The sequence below is a fragment of the Mycosarcoma maydis genome, chromosome 5, assembly GCF_000328475.2.
Source record: "Mycosarcoma maydis chromosome 5, whole genome shotgun sequence".
Classification (NCBI taxonomy): Eukaryota; Fungi; Basidiomycota; class Ustilaginomycetes; order Ustilaginales; genus Mycosarcoma; species Mycosarcoma maydis.
The window spans coordinates 259,271-280,607 of record NC_026482.1 but is presented as its reverse complement, the minus strand read 5'-3'; the positions used below and the strand labels follow the sequence as shown (position 1 = coordinate 280,607).

The 21,337-nt window shown below is 54.1% G+C and overlaps 12 protein-coding genes across 12 annotated transcripts; 6 read left to right on the top strand and 6 right to left on the bottom strand.

Moving 5' to 3' along the window:
* Positions 1-411: 411 nt before the first annotated feature.
* Positions 412-1,422, bottom strand: UMAG_02114 (uncharacterized protein; the record flags this gene model as incomplete). The annotated part of the gene is made up of 1 exon (XM_011390174.1): positions 412-1,422. The coding sequence occupies one exon, from the start codon at positions 1,420-1,422 to the stop codon at positions 412-414; it is 1,011 nt and encodes a 336-aa protein (XP_011388476.1).
* A 791-nt stretch (positions 1,423-2,213) lies between these two features.
* On the top strand, positions 2,214-3,356 carry UMAG_02113 (uncharacterized protein; the record flags this gene model as incomplete). The annotated part of the gene is made up of 1 exon (XM_011390173.1): positions 2,214-3,356. One exon carries the CDS (start codon positions 2,214-2,216, stop codon positions 3,354-3,356), a length of 1,143 nt encoding a protein of 380 aa, XP_011388475.1.
* A 628-nt stretch (positions 3,357-3,984) lies between these two features.
* Positions 3,985-4,806, bottom strand: UMAG_02112 (uncharacterized protein; the record flags this gene model as incomplete). Its single annotated transcript, XM_011390172.1, has 3 exons — positions 3,985-4,315; positions 4,341-4,382; positions 4,781-4,806. The coding sequence occupies 3 exons, from the start codon at positions 4,804-4,806 to the stop codon at positions 3,985-3,987; spliced, it is 399 nt and encodes a 132-aa protein (XP_011388474.1).
* A 296-nt stretch (positions 4,807-5,102) lies between these two features.
* Positions 5,103-6,065, top strand: UMAG_02111 (uncharacterized protein; the record flags this gene model as incomplete). The annotated part of the gene is made up of 1 exon (XM_011390171.1): positions 5,103-6,065. One exon carries the CDS (start codon positions 5,103-5,105, stop codon positions 6,063-6,065), a length of 963 nt encoding a protein of 320 aa, XP_011388473.1.
* Positions 6,066-6,861: 796 nt separating this feature from the next.
* Positions 6,862-8,487, top strand: UMAG_11472 (uncharacterized protein; the record flags this gene model as incomplete). Its single annotated transcript, XM_011390571.1, has 1 exon — positions 6,862-8,487. The coding sequence occupies one exon, from the start codon at positions 6,862-6,864 to the stop codon at positions 8,485-8,487; it is 1,626 nt and encodes a 541-aa protein (XP_011388873.1).
* Positions 8,488-8,772: 285 nt separating this feature from the next.
* UMAG_11471 (bifunctional 4-hydroxy-4-methyl-2-oxoglutarate aldolase/oxaloacetate decarboxylase) lies at positions 8,773-9,390 on the top strand (the record flags this gene model as incomplete). Its single annotated transcript, XM_011390570.1, has 1 exon — positions 8,773-9,390. One exon carries the CDS (start codon positions 8,773-8,775, stop codon positions 9,388-9,390), a length of 618 nt encoding a protein of 205 aa, XP_011388872.1.
* A 166-nt stretch (positions 9,391-9,556) lies between these two features.
* On the bottom strand, positions 9,557-10,254 carry UMAG_11470 (uncharacterized protein; the record flags this gene model as incomplete). Its single annotated transcript, XM_011390569.1, has 2 exons — positions 9,557-9,612; positions 9,699-10,254. 2 exons carry the CDS (start codon positions 10,252-10,254, stop codon positions 9,557-9,559), a joined length of 612 nt encoding a protein of 203 aa, XP_011388871.1.
* A 451-nt stretch (positions 10,255-10,705) lies between these two features.
* Positions 10,706-12,745, top strand: UMAG_02108 (uncharacterized protein; the record flags this gene model as incomplete). Its single annotated transcript, XM_011390170.1, has 1 exon — positions 10,706-12,745. One exon carries the CDS (start codon positions 10,706-10,708, stop codon positions 12,743-12,745), a length of 2,040 nt encoding a protein of 679 aa, XP_011388472.1.
* A 125-nt stretch (positions 12,746-12,870) lies between these two features.
* UMAG_02107 (uncharacterized protein) lies at positions 12,871-13,892 on the bottom strand (the record flags this gene model as incomplete). Its single annotated transcript, XM_011390169.1, has 2 exons — positions 12,871-12,936; positions 13,029-13,892. The coding sequence occupies 2 exons, from the start codon at positions 13,890-13,892 to the stop codon at positions 12,871-12,873; spliced, it is 930 nt and encodes a 309-aa protein (XP_011388471.1).
* Positions 13,893-14,508: 616 nt separating this feature from the next.
* On the top strand, positions 14,509-15,424 carry UMAG_11469 (uncharacterized protein; the record flags this gene model as incomplete). The annotated part of the gene is made up of 2 exons (XM_011390568.1): positions 14,509-15,254; positions 15,355-15,424. The coding sequence occupies 2 exons, from the start codon at positions 14,509-14,511 to the stop codon at positions 15,422-15,424; spliced, it is 816 nt and encodes a 271-aa protein (XP_011388870.1).
* Positions 15,425-16,234: 810 nt separating this feature from the next.
* UMAG_02105 (putative 3-hydroxybutyryl-CoA dehydrogenase) lies at positions 16,235-17,376 on the bottom strand (the record flags this gene model as incomplete). Its single annotated transcript, XM_011390168.1, has 3 exons — positions 16,235-16,261; positions 16,361-16,786; positions 16,888-17,376. 3 exons carry the CDS (start codon positions 17,374-17,376, stop codon positions 16,235-16,237), a joined length of 942 nt encoding a protein of 313 aa, XP_011388470.1.
* Positions 17,377-18,184: 808 nt separating this feature from the next.
* UMAG_02104 (putative G-protein signaling regulator) lies at positions 18,185-20,476 on the bottom strand (the record flags this gene model as incomplete). The annotated part of the gene is made up of 1 exon (XM_011390167.1): positions 18,185-20,476. The coding sequence occupies one exon, from the start codon at positions 20,474-20,476 to the stop codon at positions 18,185-18,187; it is 2,292 nt and encodes a 763-aa protein (XP_011388469.1).
* Between the last annotated feature and the right edge of the window lie 861 nt (positions 20,477-21,337).

The following is a 21,337-nucleotide window of genomic DNA, read 5'->3' as shown; positions in this document are numbered from 1 at the left end:
GATTCAAACCGAGCGACGTCAATTTCGCCGATCTAGTCACCAGTTTTCTTCGGTCTTTGCTGTTTTGCGGAGAGGCATGAAATGCTAGCGGCAGATGGGGCCAAACGGACAACAGCGTCTCCGATCAAGCGGGCTTTGTGGTACGCTGCGGGGTGTTTCCGCAGGCTGGCTGAGCTGTGTTGCTGTTTTGGTTTTCGACGTGGGCGTGGCAGAAAAGCTGTCTCAACTCAGCACAAATCCGTCCCGTGTGGGGGAAGCACGAATGAGAGAAAAGATCTCCGCAGAGACGTCTCAGCTCGATTCTTCAACCTCACATGATCCATTCACAATCGTAGTTGGAGACTCTATATATTGAGCATCTTGCCTTCTGGGCACTCTCGACATCCTTTACAGCCTCGAAATAGTTCAAATTCATAGCTGCGTGGCCAGCCAGTCCCACATACCCTCGATCTCCTTCTCTGGCTCCATGTCAAAGAGATGATCAGCACCCTTTTCCTCGATTACGAGCAGCGACCTGTCGTCGTAGCCGACCGACCTGAGCGCATCAACGACGTGTAACGACTGCGAGTGCGGCACTTTGGGGTCAGAATCGCCGTATGCGATCAGCACCGGCGGCGTTACTCGTTTGGACGCGGTCTTGATCAACGTGGCTGTGCAAATCAGCCCCGACTCTGAGGCGTCTTGCAGGATAAGGCTGGGATAGATACCTTCCTGCCGAGCGAAGTTGTAGAGTGCCGCCCGAGTCGGGTTGCTGGCAGGAGGTGCCTCGGTGCGCACCTTGATCGAGGAAGATTTGAGCAGTTGATGTTGAGCATCGAGGCACTTGTGAAGGTGACCCTCCCTCTCGAGCGGCTCCTTCTCAATGAGCTTGCCATCAACAGCCCACGACAGAGGCCTTTGAGGCTCGAAGAAGAACGGCGCTAGCTCCTTGGTGACGGTGGTGATGGCGTAGATGGCAAAGACGGCGCTAGGAAGTTGAGGAATGCGCGTTGCCTCTTTGTGCAGCCCTAGACCAAGAAGCAGTGCAGGCCATCCACCAGCGCTTGACCCACCAAGGATATACTTGTCAGAAGAGACATCTTCTGACTTGAAACCGGAAGCAGCGCGCGCTTCGGGGTCTAGGGTCCATCGAATACTGTCCGCCACGTCCTCAAGCACCTCTAGGATCGATACTTGTGGACAAAGGCGGAAGTCTGGCGCTACGAGGGCCAAGTTGTGCTTTGCAAGTGCTCTCAGAAAGTGTGGAGGTACGAACTTGCGCGTTCCCTGCAAGAATCCGCCCGTGTGCACCCAGACGACGGGTGTCAGCTTGGTCTGACCGCGATTCTCGGGAAGGTAGACATCGACGGGGATGGAGGTTTGTTGGCCGTCGGTGTTGACGAACGTCTTGTATGTATATGACAGAGGCGTTGGGACCGACATGATATCAGACGGACGTGATGGTGATAGATTGGAAACTTCACCAGCTTGGCTTCATGAGTGCGTTTTGTAGTCTTATGTGGGGCGCAAGGTCACAATCGTGAATCGTGAATATGAATAGCCGGGCTTTCTCCGCGGTGTGCTTTCCGACGTTCACGGTCGATGTGCTTCACGCTTTTTGTGCTTTGGTCGAAAATGCCTGCAAAGATCCGCTTGACGGTGTAACAATGAACAAAAGTTGCCAAGCCTTTTTCGCGACGAGGTCTTTAGTCATGAGTGGGATGCCGAGCTGCCGAAGGAGGCACGGAACTACCAGCACGCGTTAGCCTTGGTGCTTGCGACTCTGCTTGTGCTCAGCTGAGAAAGACATTCACGATTTGCAGGGTGCATGCGTGCTTGCTGATTTCAACGGTTCTTCCGAAAGCCGAACAAGCTCGTTTCAGCAAGCTCAACCTTCGTTATGATCACAACCCACCGTCGCATCGTCACAGTAACTTCAAGGGAGCCATTTTCGGTCCTTCACAGCTCTTCAAGTAGTAGGAGCTGTCGACAAAGCACTCACAGTCGTCAAGACCAGGTGCATCTAGCAAGCAGCAGCAGCCTTAGGCTACCTTCCAAGCAACCTAGGAGCAGTCGTGATCTACCATTGCTTTGCGCTCGCTGCGGCAACGGAAAGCATGGCTGGCGGAGGCAGCCCCGTATAAACCTTTTAATCCGACGCGTCGTAAGGCGGATCAACGATCGAGGAGTTGTTTCAGCTCTTTTCTGGTGAAAAAGCTCAGCGTTGGCCTACGATGGCTATCACATTGCAAACAGTGCTGCCGCAGAAGATACTGCCTCGAGCACCGAGTCCAAATGCAACCTCACCTAATCCTGGCGTTCGCTCTACCATCACACAGTTCATTCCAGCTTCTCCGGATGCTAGTCTAGATCAAGGATCGCCCGCAAACCCGACACACGGACCGGTTCTTAGTGGTGTGGCCTTTCCGAGCAGCAGCAGGACCAACCTCACGCGAGTCGCTAGCAACAGCTTTCAGGGTGGAAAGGATGGGGGCGAAATCTTAGCCCTGTCCAACAGCTCAGTGCAAGCTGCAATGTCGCCAAGGATGTCAATGTCAGCCGGCGCCGGCTCAAGGCGCGGCATAGCACACAGCCGTCGGGTCCTCGGTGTAGACAAGGATACAACCGAAGCGTTCGCGCTTTCGCAGCTCACGAACGGCAAAGTTGATGTCTCGTTCGAAGGCACTTTGGCTGAGTGCACACCGTCATCGTCTTCCCAGAGCATGCGCAAAGGCAAGGGAAAAGCATGGGACGAAGGTGGTGACAGTGACAAATATCAGAATGGACATCCACCTTTATTTGACATCGATCTCGAGTCAAGACAGCAAGCAGGATCAAGCTCTTTCAGCATCTCGCGTGCCGGCCGGCTATTGCAGATGGGGACCAATTCGATGCCTTGGAATAAGTCGAAGAGCAACGACACTGTTCCTGCCTACGAGGAAGGAGCGGCAAACGCTATTGCCACACCTCCGGCCGACTCTCGCGATGACTCGCTCGACTTTTTCCGCTCACCAAAGGTCTCTACTGGTCACAAATCAAACTACAGCGCTGGCCACGGTGGAGAGGAGGACGACTACCACACGGAGTTGGGCGCCTTTGACGAAGACCGCGAGCAGCTCCTCTACCCTGATGCTGAAGATGATGCAGGTCAACCGGGCTATTTCGCCTCCGGGGATCGACATTTGGGCTACAATTCGCTGCAAGGCAGCGTGGGGATAGGCGGCTACGGAGGTGCGGTCGGATTTGAGCCGTTGACCTGGGCTGAAGGTGGCTGGATGCTGCTCAGCAGCCTGTTTGTTGTAGTGCTGATAGTTGTGGCCATCTTGATCAGCATCGATGTGATCGACTGGCCTGGTGATGGAATAGGCAAGAACTGAAGATGCACCGCGTACACCTCCGTTGCTCTGTTACTATGTGGCTCTTGAGTATATTCCGTCGACTTTTCTGTCTTCGCCCCGCATAACATGCATTCACATTTGTACTTGTATTTCTTTGCAAGCTTATAGTACTATACAACCAGTTAACCAAAGTTCTCAGAAAGAAGGGGAAAAAACAAAGGGGCGAGGGTTACGCTGCTTGTGAAGAGACGACTGCCCAGATTTGGCATCGGAAGAAGTGATTGAGCACGGCTCTGAGTTTGACAAAGCCAACCTGGTAGCTCTGTGCGGCTTCTCCTGTATGACACATATCCTGACAAATCGTGGCACTTGACCAGCAAGTCATGAGCATGGGCTCGGAAGTCGGGCTCGGACCGTTGCTTCCCGACATGGTGTCCAAGCTATGCTCTCGGCAATCTGGCTGTTAGCGAACGCAGGAATCATGCAAATTCGTTCAACTCTGATCTCGTCCACGACTTGTCACTCTACCGCACAGCGAAGTATTAACAAACCTTTGCGAAGCGACGCCTTCCGACCTACATCGCAGCTGAGCGCATATCAAAAAGGAGCTCCGCTCGTTCGGAATCTCCTCTTCCGAGTCTTCGACACTTGCTACCCCATGATCGAGTCAAGCATCTGTTGCCAGGAGAGAGGTGACTTCGACCAAACTTGTTGTGTGTTGCCGAAGCTTGATCAGCTCTCGAAGCGAAGTGCAAGCGGCGGATGGGCTTCCGTCGTCCGCAATGGTCCGCAAACGCTTCTCCTTTTTTAAGGGCTTCGGCTGTTGCACAGGTGTGAGAGAGCGACCCAGTCTGTTGTCAGCTATGAGGGCGCTGTCAGATGGTGGCATTCGCTCACAGGACGCTGGAGAAGCCAACCTGGTGGCTGAGGTGGCGTGGATCGACATGTATTTGAAGTGGTCCAAATAGACAACCAGAGACGACATGCGAGGTTCAACGCTGATCAGTCACATAGTGAACTTACGCCGAATCGACGACGGAGGAGGGTACTTTGAGCAGGCGGACCCTGTTATTATGCAATTTTGAAATCTTTACAGTACTCACGACTGTACAGTAACGAGTACACGTTGGACCCTCGCTTCGCCCTCAGCAGCGACGACACGGCAAACAAAAAAGTTACACAAATCACGAATGAAATTGGGCACTCGGTGAGTCGTGAGTGTCTCGTCGAATAGCGCCAACACAAAATTCCGATTTGCATGCCTTGCTCCAACACGATGCGAGTTGGCTGAGGCTCAGGTCGTTTCCAGATGCCCCTTCCGCACCTCACCGTGCCCAGATTTCCAGCAGGAATGTCGCTTCCATGAGGCGGCGGCGCTCGCTACCAAGCACCTCTAACACGCTTGACATGCAATTCGTTCAGCGCTATCCATTCGTGATTGAACGTGGTTCTTGCTCGCTTACCTCGCTTCCTTCCGAACGTTGCCCATTTTGGCCCTCACGTTTGTGCCTCAGCATGGTTCCTTGCCCTGATTCTCGGTGAAGTAAAGCGCCGCGTCGCACGTCTAAGACCACGAAGGGCATACACCTCTCGAAATGGATATAATCGTGAACAGGTCCAAGCTCACTGGCAAGATGAAGAGGTATCCCCTTCCCCTTGCCTTTCACTTGTCTGAGCATCGACTTGTCAGGTGTGCTAGGCGTAGATCGTCTCCCCCTTTTTTAGCCAACCTCTCCGATTTGATCTTCTTAACCACCCTTCACTACAACTTTCGGCATTCACAGGATGAAATTCCTCCAAGTAGCCTCTGCTGTGACCGCAGCCGCCTTGTCAGCATCGAGCATTGTGGCTACGCCTCTCAATGTGGATGCTCTCAATTACCCGGCGGGCGTGCAACGATCTATTCAAGCCAGAGACACAGAGCGTCTCGCCGAGCGCGGTAGTACCGCGGCTCCCTCTCCGCTCTCCAACTATCAGCAATATACTTTCCCTGCCCAACTTGCACAAGCAGCCTACTGCGGTCAGCCTGTGGGAGCCAAAGTCGGCGACGCTACGCTGCTCTGGACCGCGGGCGATGGTCGATCCACGCCCATGGTGTTTGTAGCTTACTCGCCTAGCCAAGGTGTCATCGTCTCGCATCAGGGCACCAACACGTCGTCCTTCTCTTCGATCCTCAACGATGCCGACTTTGGACAAGACCCGATCAACTCGCGGCTGTCCTACCTTGGCAACGTCGAGGTTCACGGAGGCTTCCAGGACACGTGGCTGCGTACAGCCGACTCTGTGCTGGCACAGGTCAAGTCAGCGCTTGCCTCGCATCCCGGTTCTCGCGTCTTGACTGTCGGTCACTCGCTCGGCGCTGCCATCTCGCTGCTCGATGCGCTCTATCTCAAGAAGCAGTTGCCGTCGAACTCGGTCAGGTCGATCGTCTTTGGTCAGCCAAGAACCGGTGACCAGGCATTTGCCAATGCCGTCGACGCCAACCTGCCCGGGTTTGTACACATCAACAATGGACATGATCCCGTACCTCGTCTACCTCCAGCGCTCGACTACAAGCATTCGCAGGGTGAGATCTGGATCAACCCGTCCAACTCCAACACCGCCGTCACCTGTCCCGGTCAGGAGAACCAGAACTGCATCGATTCGGTCAGCCCCTTCCACTATGAACTGGATGATCACACAGGCACGTACTTCAACGTCCACATTGCAGGAAGAGGCGAAAATTGTCCTGCCGTCATCAACTCCTAAGCTCGCCTCGCGGTAGACGCAGTAGACGATGGAAGCTTACATTAGGCTTCCTCCTCTGCGGTTCCCCAAAATCCAGGTGATTCCAAATGCTTTTCATCGTAATTGATCGCTGTTACTGTCACGCTCCGATCAGTCAGGAATGTGTGTATGTTTTTGTTCCCTGCTGTTGCGTGTGTTCAACATCGGATGTTGACCGAGCGATGCATCAAGATGGTCATTATATATAACAACATGTCAAAGTGCATAGCATCCTCCCCACACATGTGACAGGTGGATGCGAAAGTGTGACTATAGGGAGTGACGGCGCCTCTTATAAAAATAGCCAGTTCCATTCACGGTTCAAATTCACCCTTTGGACTTACGATTTGGACTCGAGATTCGTTAAGGTAGCGAACACCAGTCACGTTCAAGCTTTTGTTTTTGTGATCTTAGAGAGAGGGGACGATTCGTGAAATCGTGAATAGCCACTCAGAAATAAACAAGTAAACACGGCCGGAAAGTGAGGCGGAGTGGAGGAGCGAAATCAATTGGAACTTTGAAATCTCTCCTTTGTGTTCCTCCTGCTTAATCCGAATCGTGAATACAGTCACGAGTCGCAGCACAACGTGCAGCTTGCTTCCAAAACTACTCGTTATCATCGTTCAACCGAGCGCCTCCGTCTCTGCCTCCACCTTTTCTTCCCTTTGATCGCTGGCTTCCTACGGTCTCCCTGTCGCTGCTCCATCGCGGTCGTCATTCTTATCCCAGCGAAAGTCTATATCTACATATCACGTCCGATCTTACTGGAATTGCAACAATGCTGCGACGAATTGCCAGCCGCACCCTCAGGGAGCCTGTCCTCCGACCTCTGTCGCCTGGTCCTCAATCCGCCGCTGCTGCCACTTCGGCTGCCGTCCTCTCGTATCAGTACCAACTGCTCCAGCAATCGCGAGGCCTCGTCTCATCTGTCCTCCTCAGCAGCACTCGAGATGCCTACGAAACCAAGAAGATGGCCGAGCTTAAAGCAGAGCTCAAGTCGCGCGGCCTCGCTTACACGGGTCGCAAGGAAGATCTCATCAAGCGCCTCGTAGACCATGACGCTTTCATCAACGGAAGCACCGCCAACATGGAGTCTGTTCTCGGCGCTCGTCCTCAGCTCCGCAAAAAGTCGACGCTGGCTTCCCTGCGCAATCCAGAGAACGACGCAAAGAAGAAGCAAGGCACCGCTCCGCCATCGCCAACCTCGCAGTCTGGTACCGCCGCGAACAAGGGCACCCCACCTGCTCCTACCTCCGATGGACTCAAGGGTCCCACTGTTGATGATGAGACTGCCAACGCCATTGTCGGCACTGGCAAGAAGCCGCTCGGCAGTATGAAGGAGTCCGAGACTCCTGCCAACCTCGAGGCTGGGTCTGTTCACAACGCAGCTGCCGATGGCCTTGCCGACGGCACCACGGCCAAAGCATCGCCGTGGCAGGCTGAAGACGAACCTGCCAAGAAGACGACGCCACCCGGTCTGCCTCCTCAGAAGGCGCCTCACGCTAAAGAGACCTTCAACATTCAGATCCCTTACTACCCCGACCCTCCGGTTCCCGGCGCTGAGATCCCTATCGTAACTTCCTACACTTCGCCGCACCTGCGTCAGCCCATGCAGCAGACCGAATCGTCACCCTTCGTGCCCAAGGCCATCAGCGTCTCGGCTAGCTCGGCCATCTCGCATGCCTCAGACATGTCGGACCATGCTGTGTCCGATAGCGCCGAGCAGGACAAGCGCAAGGGCGTCCTCTCCGAGATCCTCGCCGACCTCGAGTCTTTCTCCGGTTCGAGCGGCAGCAGCTCCGAATCGGCTCTTTCGAGTATCAACAAGAGCGTAGATGCTGCCAAGGACGCTTTTAGCAGCGTCGCGCAGCAGGCAAAGGGTGCTTTCGTTTCGGCAACTGGAATCGACCCTTCTTCGTCCTCATCTTCATCCTCTTCTTCTAGCAACTCATCCTCTTCTCGCAAGAGCACCAACCGACCTTTGAATGACCAGGAACGCACGGGTGCCTTTGTGCTCGCCGGCATTGTTGCTGGTGGCTTTGTTCTCGGTGGCCTCGCCCAGCCCAGCAAGAGCAAGAGTAAGGATTCCAACCACAACCACGACCATGGCAGCGCCGCCTCCAGCAAGAATTTTGCAGCTCCAGCCACGGTGACCGGTAAGGTGGTCCCTGTTGCGGCTGTCCCACGCGGCGATGGTGCTGCCAGTAAGACCGAGTCCAAGCCGTCGGGATCTTCGATCCAGACTCCTGCAGGAAGTAAGACGCTCGCGCCCATCATGTGTGTTCCCAAGGGCACGCAGCTTTCCTCTTCGTCCGGAGTCAGCGTTGTCAACAACCAAGCCGCATCGACGCTGGCAAGGCTTGCGCAGCTGTCCACTTGCGAGGTGAGCAAGTCCCTTTCCTGATTCCTTCTCCTCTACATATGAAATCATGACAAATGTATACATATTGGCGACATTGATTCTGCGTCAGTCGCTCTCGCTCAACAATCATCCAAATGCGCATAATGAAACATATTCCGATGCACCGGCGTGAGGCGAGGATTGTGCTGACATGTTTTTTTTCTAACTTGATTGCTTCTCTCTCTCTCTCTCTCTCTCTGTCTCTCTCTTCTGATGTGGACTGGAAAGGTGTCAGATGCGATGCTAAAGCTCAATGTAAAGCAAGGGGGGTATTTGCCGGGTATTGAGATGTACTCTCCGAGCTATCTTGCTTCGGCAGATGTGCGTATTTGTGGGCCGGCGTATACGGTCAAGATGGTATCGCAGCAGGATACCGAAGCGCCGAAGCCGGGGCGACACTTTGTGGATGCGGCCGAGGCGTATCCGGGGCATGTGATGGTGGTGACGGCGCCTTCGTTGACGCGATCTGCCGTGTGGGGTGGGTTGATGACAGCGCGAGCGCAGCAACTTGATCTCAAAGGCGTTGTGCTCGACGCAAGGTGCAGGGATCTTGTCGAACACAGAGACGCCAACTTTGCCGTGTTTGCAAGAGGCCATTCGACCCAGGGCCAAAGCCCGTTCACTAGGCCATCCGAGCTCCAAGTGCCCATCACCATCTCGGATCCATCGACCCAAGACGCAAAACATGAAGATGCAGTCAGGAACCCCAAGACGCCAAGCGTCACAGTCAGTCCAGGTGACTTTGTGCTCGCCGATATCGACGGTGTCATGATCGTACCGCCGAGCGTGGCAGAAGACGTGATCAGCTTGGCTGAAAAGGGTAGACGCGAAGACGAAAAGTGCATGTACGACATCAAGGCCGGCATGCCTGTCAAGGACGCTTTTGCTAAGAACCGCACCAAGTAGCTATGTGTATCAGCGTGCACCTCTTGTATCAAAGCAGCCAGAGATCGAACTCGGAACTCAGTCGTGCGTTTCAAGATTCGTGGAAGCGCGTCGGGCATTGCAGACGTTGCATGCAGGATTATCAGAGATGTACAAAGAGTGGGTGATCAGAGTGCGAGGGAGCGGCCTATACTGTGATCGCTGGGTTATGCAGCCAGTCGAGCGAAGGATCTTCGAGATGGTCTGTGTAGTATCGAGTGTGACAGAAGATCAAAGTTTAGTATTGTAGTCCATATTACCGCTTTTGATCGAGTCTTTGCAGTACTCACCGTCAAAATCAACAATCTTGTCCCACGTGCTGTCGTTTCGCACCGCACTTTCGAGCTCTGCCGCCTTTCTCGGGTCTTGCAACGCTACAGCCGATCCAGGTAGCGCCTTCGGTTTTGCCTCACCCTTGCCGCTTGTCGCTGCCACTGAGTAGCCGCTCAAAGAGTGATGATCAGGCTTGAGCAGCGTCGCATTATTGACCAGCAAGAGTAGCGCTTCCGCCTTGTTCGAGAGACTGGCGATCTTCTCCGCAAGCTTGCTCGCCTGTGCAGAAGGGTCTCGTTCAGCAATGAGCTCGGGTGCTTCGTATAGGCCAACAATCGCAAGGTTTTTTGACGAGGCATACGATGAAGCGAGGGCGAGGGCTACTTCTGCCATTGGTGCGAGAGCTGTCCAGTGATGCGAGAGTGGGATCGAGTCAACAATGTCGATGCTTTGCGAAGAGGTGGATTCGGCGACGAGAAAGCCGAGTACACGTGCGGTGGGATACTTTGCTGTGTGCAGGATTAGCTTCTTATAAGCAAGCGGTGATACTCTCACGGAAGCGGTAGTCGACATCGTTGAGGGTACTTGCGGAGTGTGTGAAAGACCAAAACGCCGTATGTCTGGAGGATGGAGGAAAGGGTATGGCAATTTCAAGGTGGAGAGATTTGACAAACGTGTTACAGGCACGCGTCCGTGCGAAACCCTGTTTCTTCGCAACCCAGATGCATCGGGCTTTGGGTTCCGCTGCCCGATGAGATTTGTTACCCAGTCGAGGCGTTTTAGCTTTTAAGGGTCCAACGTCGCAGCTGAGCTCAGCAAGAACGTCAGGATTTCCAATCAACTCTGTGACTGCTCCACTTTCTTCTGAAGCTCGTCAAGAAGGGAAACTGCTGCCCAAGTGTATTTGGTATCAACTTCGACACCCAAAGGGCACCACGAGCCTACACCCTTTCGTCCACCTCTTTGTCCTTAACGCTTTTCAGCCAGCAATCTCGAAGAGGACCTCCAAGACTGCAGATACACGATGCTTACCTCGGTTGCACGGACAACTAATACGAAGCTCGCCAGTTTCACCTGGATACCCGCTCGCCAATCCACGTACAATGGCTTACAGCGGCGAAGTTACGCCAAAGCGGCAGATTCAGATTCAGGATCGAACGGCAAACCTGGTCAGTATCAAAGACAGCGCAAGCAGCCTCTCGCGACGGCGCAGACTTTGACCTTGTTTTCCGAGACACCCCAAGGGTTACTGATCGCCTTGCGGTCTACATTGCAAAGCATGACATCGCTCACGTCGAGGCTCGGTCCAGCGCCCTGCGCAAACGCGCCGTCAAAGAAGGGTCAGCATGACCATGTTCTGATATACGCTTTGAGTAAGGATCTGCCGCCCGAGTATCTCAGCGAGGCTGTGTCGATTTTGCGGGGTCCAGATCCGGCAGGTAGCATCACACCACAGAACAAGGAGAGACAAAAAGACATGACGGCCGCGCAGATCGCCGCGGCTGAAGCAGAGGAGATCAAAGCAGACAACTCGACCGGCGATGCAGCCTCAAGGATCGCCAGGGTAGGAATTCTGTCCTCATCGCTTCCGGCGTCGTTGATCCCAGACAATGCTATCGAGCCTGGCTCGCCGCGCATCGCTACACCTAGGTTGTATTCTGTCGCATTGTCCTTACTTCCAGGCGTCAACGCTGTTCCTTTTAGGTCGACGATCCCGGGGCGAGCAGAGGTGGCTGTGGGTCGATGGATGGACCGCAAGCCTTCATGGCAGCAAGGTGCTGAACGCAGAGCCGACCTGTTGGACGACGGAAATGGTGCTCTGCCCGGAGGAAGCCGCGATTGGCGTGACATCTGGGGTCGCGAGAATCTCGAGGGTAAAGTACCCGAAGGTCTAGAGCAGCTCAGCCCTGCAGCAGCCGTGTCTTTCATCTTTTTCACTGATACCTCACCACACGGACTAATGGAGGGTCTTGCAACCCAGTTCCCTGCCAGCTCAGTTCTTGGTCTCACTGCTCCACCGACACCATTCGAGACTGGGCGTGATCAGACACTTCTCATTTCGCTTCCACAAGGTGGCCCAGCCGGCGTACAGCCCTACAGCAGTATCCATACCAACGGTGCTGTAGGCGTAGCGCTTGTAGCGAGCAACGACGCGGCTGAAGCGGACCGCCTTCCGATCCCCAGTGTTAGGACCGACTTCCAAGGTCTACAGCCTTTCGGACCGCGGCGCGAGATCACAGCGGCGCAGGGCAACATCGTCTCGAGCCTGGACGGCGCCAATGCGGCGCAGCAGTTTTTGAGAGACATTCAAACGCGAGAGCATCCGCTGGATCTTGGTACGGGCAAGCTCAAGAGCATAGATGCGCAAAAGGGTGCGGATAAGATGTCTCAACAGCAAGCCAGGCAGATCGCGTCCAAGGTCAAGAAAGAGGAGGACTTTTTCATCGCCATCTACTCTGAGCCAGGCTCAAATGACGGATCTGCTCAGCCTGAGCCACTTCTGCTTGCACAGATCCTTTCAGGACATCCGTCACGTGGTACGCTTTCCATCGACACGCAAATCGAACTCGGTCCAGGACCAGGCCAGCCCCAAGGTACCATGAAGACATATGCTCAATTCTACCAAGTTGATCCGGCGTTCGTCTTGCGTTCAAACAAACACGCCGAGCAGGTCAAAGCCGAAGTCAAGCTGCTCAACCCGACTTCGATCGAGATTCCTGGTCCGGATCCAAGCGTGTGGCTCACACCGCGATTCCTGTTCCTCTCTCTGCCAGCGTGGAACGAAGATCTGCGCAAGGCGCGTGAAGTCAAGCAGGGTGGTAAGCACCAGGTCATGGCTCTTCCGAACTTGTTCATCGCGGCTTCCGAACGCGGTTGGATTGCAGGCAAGGGTCAAAAGTCGTCTCTGATGCAAGCGCACATCTCGCATCAAAAGCGCCAAGCCGATACGGTGAGCCCTGTTCTGGGCCTGCAGAAAGATGGATCCTCCATCACAACGTGCACTGTTCCACTCGCCAAGGCGACCATGTCGCTGCGCGCAGGTGCGTCCGCAGAGCCCAAATAGATGCGCAGTGCAATAGAATCTGACCAAGCCCCTTCAAAGGTGTGTGGCCAAGTAATCCGTCTGATTCGTGCGCCAGATCATGCAGCCTCAGAGGTATAGGGTTGAGAGCGAGTGTATATTCATGTCTATCGGAACATTCTGAGGTAAGCCAAAAGCAAAGCACCTGCACCGGTTGCCACACCGACCAAGTACTGTTGACCAAATCGCAAAACATCAGAGAAACAGGTGGGTCAGAACATGTGAAACTTTGACAGTAGAAACGGAAAGAGTGGGGGCGACTTGCCTGCAAGACGTTGAACTTGGCGCTTTGGATGCTGGTTCGCAGGCCGGCAATTTCGGATTCGATGCGCGTGTCGACCTCCTTAATCTTGAGAGCGTGCACGGCCGACTCGTCACGAATGCGGCCTTTTTCGAGGTTAAGATCGAGCCTGACGCCTGCGGTGGTCCTTGTGATCTCTTCCCGCAACCTCTGCTTGAGCTTCTCGACGTCGGCCATGAGACGCTCATTCTCGCTCTTCATGAGCGCAAAATCGTTCCTCTCTAGTAGCTGCAGCTCCGACTTGAGCCTGGTAAAGTCGACCTTTTGTGTGTAGTTGGTCTGGTCGCCCTCCTCGCGCGTAACGAGACCTTTGGCTAGATTGGTAATGCTTTCATCGACGACGTCGCGCAGTGATTCGGTGAGCACGTCGGCTTGTTCGCGTGAGATACCTGATGCTTCGAGGCGCTGCGCAAAGGCTTGGGTGTCGAAGTGGTGCAGGGCGTAGAGCGAAGTTGTCGTGGAGAAGCGCTTCGATAACGGCGGTTGCGATGAGAAAGAGGAGCTTGATGAAGAAGAAGAGGTCGATGAGGAAGAGGGAGAGGACGACATCCGTACTGGCACTGGGTGCGGTGATACAGTGTGTTGTTGTTGCGATGCAAACTGTTGACCAGAACCTGAAGATGATGGTGAAGATGTCCACGAGGATGACGACGTTGACCACGAAGAGTCGGTGTCACGGATAAAGGCACGAATCCCCACAGGCGCTGCCAGTGCTATCGTCGCTACACGAGGTCGACAGACAGAAGACGCCGTCAGCCTACCGCTGGAGTTCGCCATGGCCATGGCGCTTCGCGAGCTCGAGGCGACGTTGAGGCCGAAACACGACATTCTCCAACTTTGCAGTGCCTTTGATAAGCGGACAGAGAGACCGGACGATCAAACAATGCTATGTGACGGCGGATCCGAGCGCTTGCTGCCTGACGAGCGCAGTCAGATTCCCTAGAGCGAAGAGGTTCTTCTTCAACGAAGTCTGGATGCGAAGGAGACGATAACGAGGTAAGAGCAAGTCAAGTTGGCTTCGACGTACAACTCAAGTTCAACCGTGGCTGTTGCGCGTGACTTTTGTGGCGCCAGCATCACGCATCGTTGGCAGCGCGCAAATCAAATTGAAATCGGCTCGATTCGAGCAATCTTGCTCTGCATCGGGATGCTTCGGCTTTCAAAACTCACAAAATCACGACTTACGAATCACGAATCGTGAATCACGAATGGAACATGGAACAGGCGCAGACAGGGTCCTCTCTCGACTCTTGACCCTTGAAGCCAATCACGAATCAATCGTGAATCGTTTGGCTTCCAACGCTTGCCCACCTCGCCTTTCACCTTTTCAACAAACGCAAACGCCCGCGAGGCCCGTCGTCTGAGCAGTTTTGGCGTCTTGCTCCAAGCTCGGACGGATCGCATCTGAAGTACGACGCTCTTGACGCTCTTGACGCTGCTCAACATGTATCACCTCATCACTGGCCTGTATGCCGAATGGACAAAAAAAGCGCGGTTCAACGTGCTGATGGTCGGACCATCAGGCGTCGGCAAGTCCTGTCTTCTGGAAAAGATCAAAAGCCTCTACCTCCAACGCACAGCTCTACCACCGAATAAGATCGCCCCAACTGTGGGTCAGAATGTGCTCGAAGTGACACTTCCGAACATGCATTTGCATTTTTGGGATCTGGGCGGTTCCGCGTCCGTGCGCGCGCTTTGGAGCAAGTACTACGACGAATCAGACGCCATTGTCTGGGTCGTGGATGCGCGGCACTTTCTCGCTCTCGATGCACACAAGCAGAAACAACAGCAAGGAGACATCAAGGGCAAAGGCAAAGCTAGTGAGCCTGATGCAGGGTCTGAAGCATATAACGCTCGCGAGTCATCCTGGAAGCTTTTGTCCCAATTGTTGATAGATCCAAGCCTAGAAGGTCGTCCCATACTGATTGTAGCGAACAAAACCGACGACTGCGGGTCAATATCACCCGACTTTGCGCGCACCATCAAGAGTTGGTTCGCCGAGAAGATAACACATACAGATGCTGATCCGGCAGACGCGACATCCAAATTGTCACTGCAACTTCCGATACATAACGGAAACGTTTTTGCCGACGATGAAGAAGAGTCCTACCGCTCACCAGTCGCGGCAGGCTCAAGACTGAACGACAAGGAGTACGAATGGGACGTGATCCTTGCAAGCGCAATCGAAGGGTAAGTTGAAGCAAAACTCGGTTAGGCAGACAACTGCCTCCAGTAATATGGTTCTGTACTGATAGGTGGAAGTGTCTTTGATTCACTCTGTATGAGACAGCACTGGGGTTCACGATGCGGTAGATTGGCTCTCGTTTCGCGTGCAAGGGTCACAAGCCGGGGTTAGATGATGCCCACAACTAGTCACAGGCTTTAAGCATGATCGTGCGTCATGTTGGTTCATGTATCGCAGCTAGCATTGGAGCTTTTGAGGTACAGTTGTGAACGTGAACAGGAGAGACATGTCCATCAGATAAGCAACGAAACCGTTCATGTTGCTCGAAGTTTCTCGTGGGTTGGGTTGGCTCACGCTCACGGCTTGGCTCGTCACGTGTTAGCTGCCTTTCTTTTTCTTCCAACCAACTCGCAACTCGCGGCTTTTTTTTTATAATCACGAATAGCGAGGACTCACGACTCACCTCTGTTCTGGCGAGCATTTTTGTTCTCCCTGGTCGAGTAACGTTCATCTTGCCTCTCTTCCACCAACAACTCACACGGGTGGTAAGTGTACAGCAACAACCGATCGGCGTTCGACACAACACGCACGTCTCCCCCCTCCCTACTTCCTTGAAGCAACCTAATGATGCAACACCTAAGGAGAAAGGGTAGGTCGATCTGTCCTGCAAGACGGTCGTCTCAATGAACCCATCACAACAACATACAACTTTAATATACTCTGAAATCATGCCCTTGGACTGCATCGAAGCAGAAAGATGGGAACGGAAGCTCGATCAAAGCGTGGTTTGGACAGAAAACGTGGAATGCTGACAAACCATTGGCCCTTGCATTCTTCCTATCCACATGCTCTTGATATACACTTAGGTTGTCAGCTATCTGTGTCACAACAATGCAAGATCGAATGATGACAAGACTTGATGCGCATCTGTCAACGGACTATTGATCATGAAAGAGAGTTGTACGAATGCTTCTGTGCAATGTGATTACTTGGCCGCGTAGTCGTAGAAACCCTGCAGAAACCAAGTGAATAGAAGGAATTAGGTGTGGTATGTTAATGTCGATGCTCTCACAAGATGGCAATTAATAGCATAACAGGAGTTTGCACATACCTTTCCGCTTTTCTTGCCGTACCAGCCAGCGTCGACCATGCGGCCGAGTAGGACGGCGGGTCGGTACTTGCTGTCAGCCGTTTCCCTGTAAAGCGTCTCCATGATGCTGAGGCAAGTGTCGAGGCCAATGAAATCGGCGAGTGTCAATGGGCCCATGGGATGGTTCATACCCAAACGCAGAGTCTTGTCGATGTCCTCCTTGGACGCAATGCCCTTTTCGAGCGCCATGACGGCTTCGTTGATGAACGGCATGAGCAGACGATTCGAGACAAAGCCGGGCACATCCTTTGACGTGGTCACCTCTTTGCCGCACGCCTGTGCAAACGCTCGCGAACGGTCCACTACATCAGCGCTGGTTTGGATAGCCGGAATGAGCTCGACGAGAGGCATGACGGGGACCGGATTGAAGAAGTGGATGCCCAACGCCTGTGTATGCAAGAGCCAAGCAGAATACGGTGGGCAACAGTGTCAGCCAGTTGTGTCAGCCCGAAACTCTGAGTTGCGTCAGTCGGTTACATTGCACTCACTCTAGCAGGGCTCTTCCAAGCCTCTTCCGAACCAGGTTTGACATGCACGCCCACTGCACTAGCGGCAATCTTGGTGACGCTGATACTGCTCGTGTTGGTAGCCAGGATAGTCTCGAGTGGCAAACTCGATGCAAGCGTACCAAAGATCTTTTGCTTGGTCGTCAAGTTCTCGGTTGCTGCCTCGATGACCATGTCAGCGGCACCGTTTCCTCCTTTGCTGGCGAAATCTTCCAACCTTTCCACCGTGATGAGGCGTGCTCGTGCAGCGTCAGCATCAGCTTGTTGAATCTTGCCCTTGCTGACATCCTTCTTGAGTAGCGTCTCAAAAAAGCTCACACCCTTTTCCAAGGCTGCTGGAGACGCGTCGCAGAGGAGCACCGAGGGGATCTGCGCACGCAAGGCGGCAACGTAAGCGATGCCAAGACCCATCTGGCCTGCACCCACGACGCCGAGTGTCTTGACACCATGAGCTACGGTTGTGGCAGCCATCTTTCAAGTGAGGCGATGAAGCGAGTTGACTAGACAAGTGTGCTCACAGAAGATGGTGTCAAGTCGGAAGGTGGAAACAGCTGATCAGAGTGGAGCCGGTTGGCCATACGCCGAACGGCCGAACGGAATGCGCCGATCTCAGCGAGCCAGAGCAGTTCGAGCGCCAGCAGCGTCACGATTCTGTGATTATTCTGGGGCTCCAGCTCCATTCACGATTCATGTGATTCACATTCATGATTTATGATCCACGATTTCCAGCTGACACTCACGATCAAGCCAACCGGTAGAAACAACGCGATTGCCCTTCCGCGTCCAGCGCTTCAGCAATCACGAATTCCACGCAAAAGTACACTCGTCTCCCCGGCTCGGCTTTGACAAAATCAACCGCTCTTCACGCTTGCACGCCACAGTCAAGTCCGCTAAGACCGAACTGCAGACTGCCCCGTAGCAGTCGACACCAGAGAGCGCTTCCAAATCACAGAGCCCACAGCGGCGGAGCAAGTGCGATTGAAACTTGACAATGTGATTAGAGAGCCAATGAAGATCAAGACAAGTGAATACAAGAGATGAGACATGAAATAGATATTAGCAAGAGACTGTAACGATAGGGTGGGTTTAGCGGTGGAAATTTGAGAGCCAAGATCGTGGCGTGCCATGCCACGCGCAAAGCATAAGTCGTAAATAGTCATGAAAGAAGGAGAACATTGCACACAGGTTGCAGCAATTCGAGCAGCAATCCAACGATAGATCACGAATCGGAAGGGAGATTAGGAAGTTGGAGCGAACGGACAAACTCAAGACACGAGTTTCAAGGATTGCTAGGAGAAGGCGCCGCCACTCCACTAGCAACGCGGCCGTGTGTTGGTATAGCCGCCACAGCCTTTGATGATGGCTTCTGAGGGCTCAAAGAGGAGCGCGAATCGACCGAAGGGCGCCCATCGTTGCTCTTCTGCGAAATCATATCGGCGGACTTGAGCTGCATGGCTTCAAAGACGGCTCGACCTACAGCTGGACCCGCATTTTGCTGCGGATCAATGCGTCCTGCCTCGAGAGCTTCGGTGTACTCCTCCACAGATCTGACGAGCTGAATGAAACGTGCGTCCTTGATGAAACGCGGCACCGAGTCGGTGGCCATGAGTCTGAAGATGTAGTCCTGGATGCGCTCGTACAGTCTGACCATGACCTGCAGCTGACTGGCATGCAGAGGAATTCGAAGCCGTTTCGAGACGACGGCAGCTTTCCTCTCCTCAATCGAGGCCGCCTCGCCTGCATGCCCAGCATGTGCTTCGCTTCCGGGCACGTTAGCGTTGAGCTGCGTCGTTGACACGCTCGGGGATGCGGTTTGTGAAGAGCTGGTCGACAGCCGCGCTTCGGCCAAGATCTTGTTCATATAGAGAATCAGTTCCGTGCGAAGGTTGTGGTCGATGTTCAGCTCGCAAGGTGAAGAGGGAGCCAGGTAGGTGTCGTAAATGACAAAGGCCATGCTGACCAGATCCTGCTGGTGTCTTTCCATCGCAGTCAAGCCCTGAGACTCGTCTTCACTCTTGTCCTTGTTCCCGCCCGCTGCCAGAACGCCAGTGACACTGCGTCCGAGTCGGCGGCCAACACCGCTCTTCTGCTCTTTGGACGGCGTCTGTACAGCCACGGCACTCGAGGTGGTGTGGAAACGACGCTTAAAGTCTTGTACATCGAGCCAAAAGCTAAGATTCTCTTCGCAGAAGTTTTGGCGCAAGAACTCGCGGAAGAGGGAACGCAGCGCTGGCTCCTCGAGAATATTCTTGAGTCGGTTGGTATTGCTGTCCTTGCTGCTGTAGGAGGAAGAGTCATGCAATCCCTGGCCGATGCCTGCAGCTCCGGCGGTGACCGGAGTCGAGCTGCTCTCCGAGTGGAGCTTGATGGAAGGCTTGCGGGCAAGTCTAGAATCTTGCGAGCCTGGACTGTCTGTGTCGCGAGATGTTTGAGGTTGGCTCTGTTTGCTGGAATGCATCGCAGCTGCATCGTCGCCTAGTTTGGGCATGTCATCCCTCGAGGGACTGGCGACGACAGAAGGAGAATCAGTGCTTTCCCATCGAGCTACCTGACGCCCTTTTTCGGTAACACCATACAAAGTCTTGGAGTGGCAGCGATAATGGCCATCGGTGACGCCGCCACGTCTGTCATCGACACGAATGATGATATCTCGATCGTCGTACGGTTCCATCTCGCGCTTAGACTTGTCGAGAACCACATGGATAAGGTCGAGACGCTGAAAATGTGCCATGATCTCGGCTGCCTCGTCTTTGCCGCATACGGTTGTGAAGTCGCAGAGCCAATCGAGAGCACTCATGGAGTTGAACGTATGTTGTACGGTTCGATATCCACGACCTTTGACTTTTTCCTGAATATCGGCCACCTCGATACCCAAGGTGCGATCGACGCCGGCGTCAGGATAGTCTGCTTTGGCGCCGGCGCCTGGAGCAGTCTCGTAGTTTGGCGAGCGTCCAACAAAACGTCGGAAAATGACGTGGAGCACGGCAGTATTGACGAGCAGCTCGTCGTCCGAGGCACGCCTCTCGAGGTGAAGCAATTTCATGCAGATGGGTTGCGACGAAAAGACTTTGAGTAAATGGTCGCCGTTGATGCCATTCTTGGTGATGAAGCGCTCGAGAATGTGTAGACCCTTGGGTGTGAGCATGTAGACGCCCTTGTCCTTGAAGACTGGGTTGGAAGCGTCACCCGCATTTTCGATAAGGCGCGCGTCCATGAAGTGTTGGCAGATGCCTTTGGCCATGTCGCGGTTCATGCTAAAGGTGGTGGTGGTGGTGGTGGTGACTACACGACTGGGCTCGTTAGGATCAGGGACACGATTGGACTGTGAAAACTTGAGATGGGAGAGGTTCTCGGCCGCCTCGTCGGTGGTGAAGGAGTTGTGGTAGGTCTTGAAGTACTGCCGATGCGTGCTGAGCTCGAGCGAGACTATGAGGGTTGCGAACAAGTCGTGAGTGTCCTTGGCAAAGGGACGGCCACGTCTTGTGGTCTTCATCATGCGGCTGGTGGTGTGCTGTTTGGTCCTGGTTGCCAAATCGCCAGGCAGGCTTCCGGAGCTGTCGGAGAGAGGCATGGTGGAGGTGAAAAACGCTGGCTTCTTATAGCTACGAACGGCTCAGTGGTGTGTGGTGAGTTGTGGCTGCGCCAGAGCCGAGAAGCGAGGGATGGACGGTCTATGCGCCTAGACTGAGCGGTACAGCAGAAGAAGGGCCTGAGCAGCCGCCGTGCTTCAAGGTTGCTAAGGTGAGCCAAGAATGAAGCGTATCGACTGTCGAGACCCGGAGCTGGTCAAGCCAGAACCCTGCAGCGAAAGGGAAAAGGTCCAAGCTCACAGCTAGCGATCGAGGTAGTGTGGACGCTGCAGCGCCAAATGCTTCGATGTGCAGAGGTATTGGCGGACAGATTTGCAGACGGGTGGACAGCGAGATCAAAGCCGTGCTACAAAAGCAGCTTCGCGTGGAGGTGCTTGAATGCTCTATCGGCTGTAGCTTTGTCCGTCAGGCGTGGCAAGAAGGGAGGACGGGATGAGACTGCAACAGAGGCGTCGATAGGCATGCAGAAGTGCCCAAAAGAGATCCAAAGCCGCTGCTTCGTTTCGGCGAGGTAGCGCGCTTAAGATTTTGCGACTGGCGCAGTGTCAAGGGCCAAGGCGATCAATGAAATGCGTCTTAACTTGGGCCTCTGGGGAGATGTCGCGATGGGGTATCCTACTGCAAGGATCGAGCAGCTCAGCAGCACGAGTTGCCAGAACGCGATCGCTTGCGAAGTGTTTGCCTGAACGACCGAGTTGAGCAAAGAAGACAATGACAGGGACAAAAGAGGAACGAGTCGAAGAAGAAAGGGGAAGAGGATGAGGATTAGGGGGTGGAAAAAGATTGCGTTTATGGCACACGAGAGAAACAAAGGGGAGCGGGACGCTGGGATTTCGAACCAC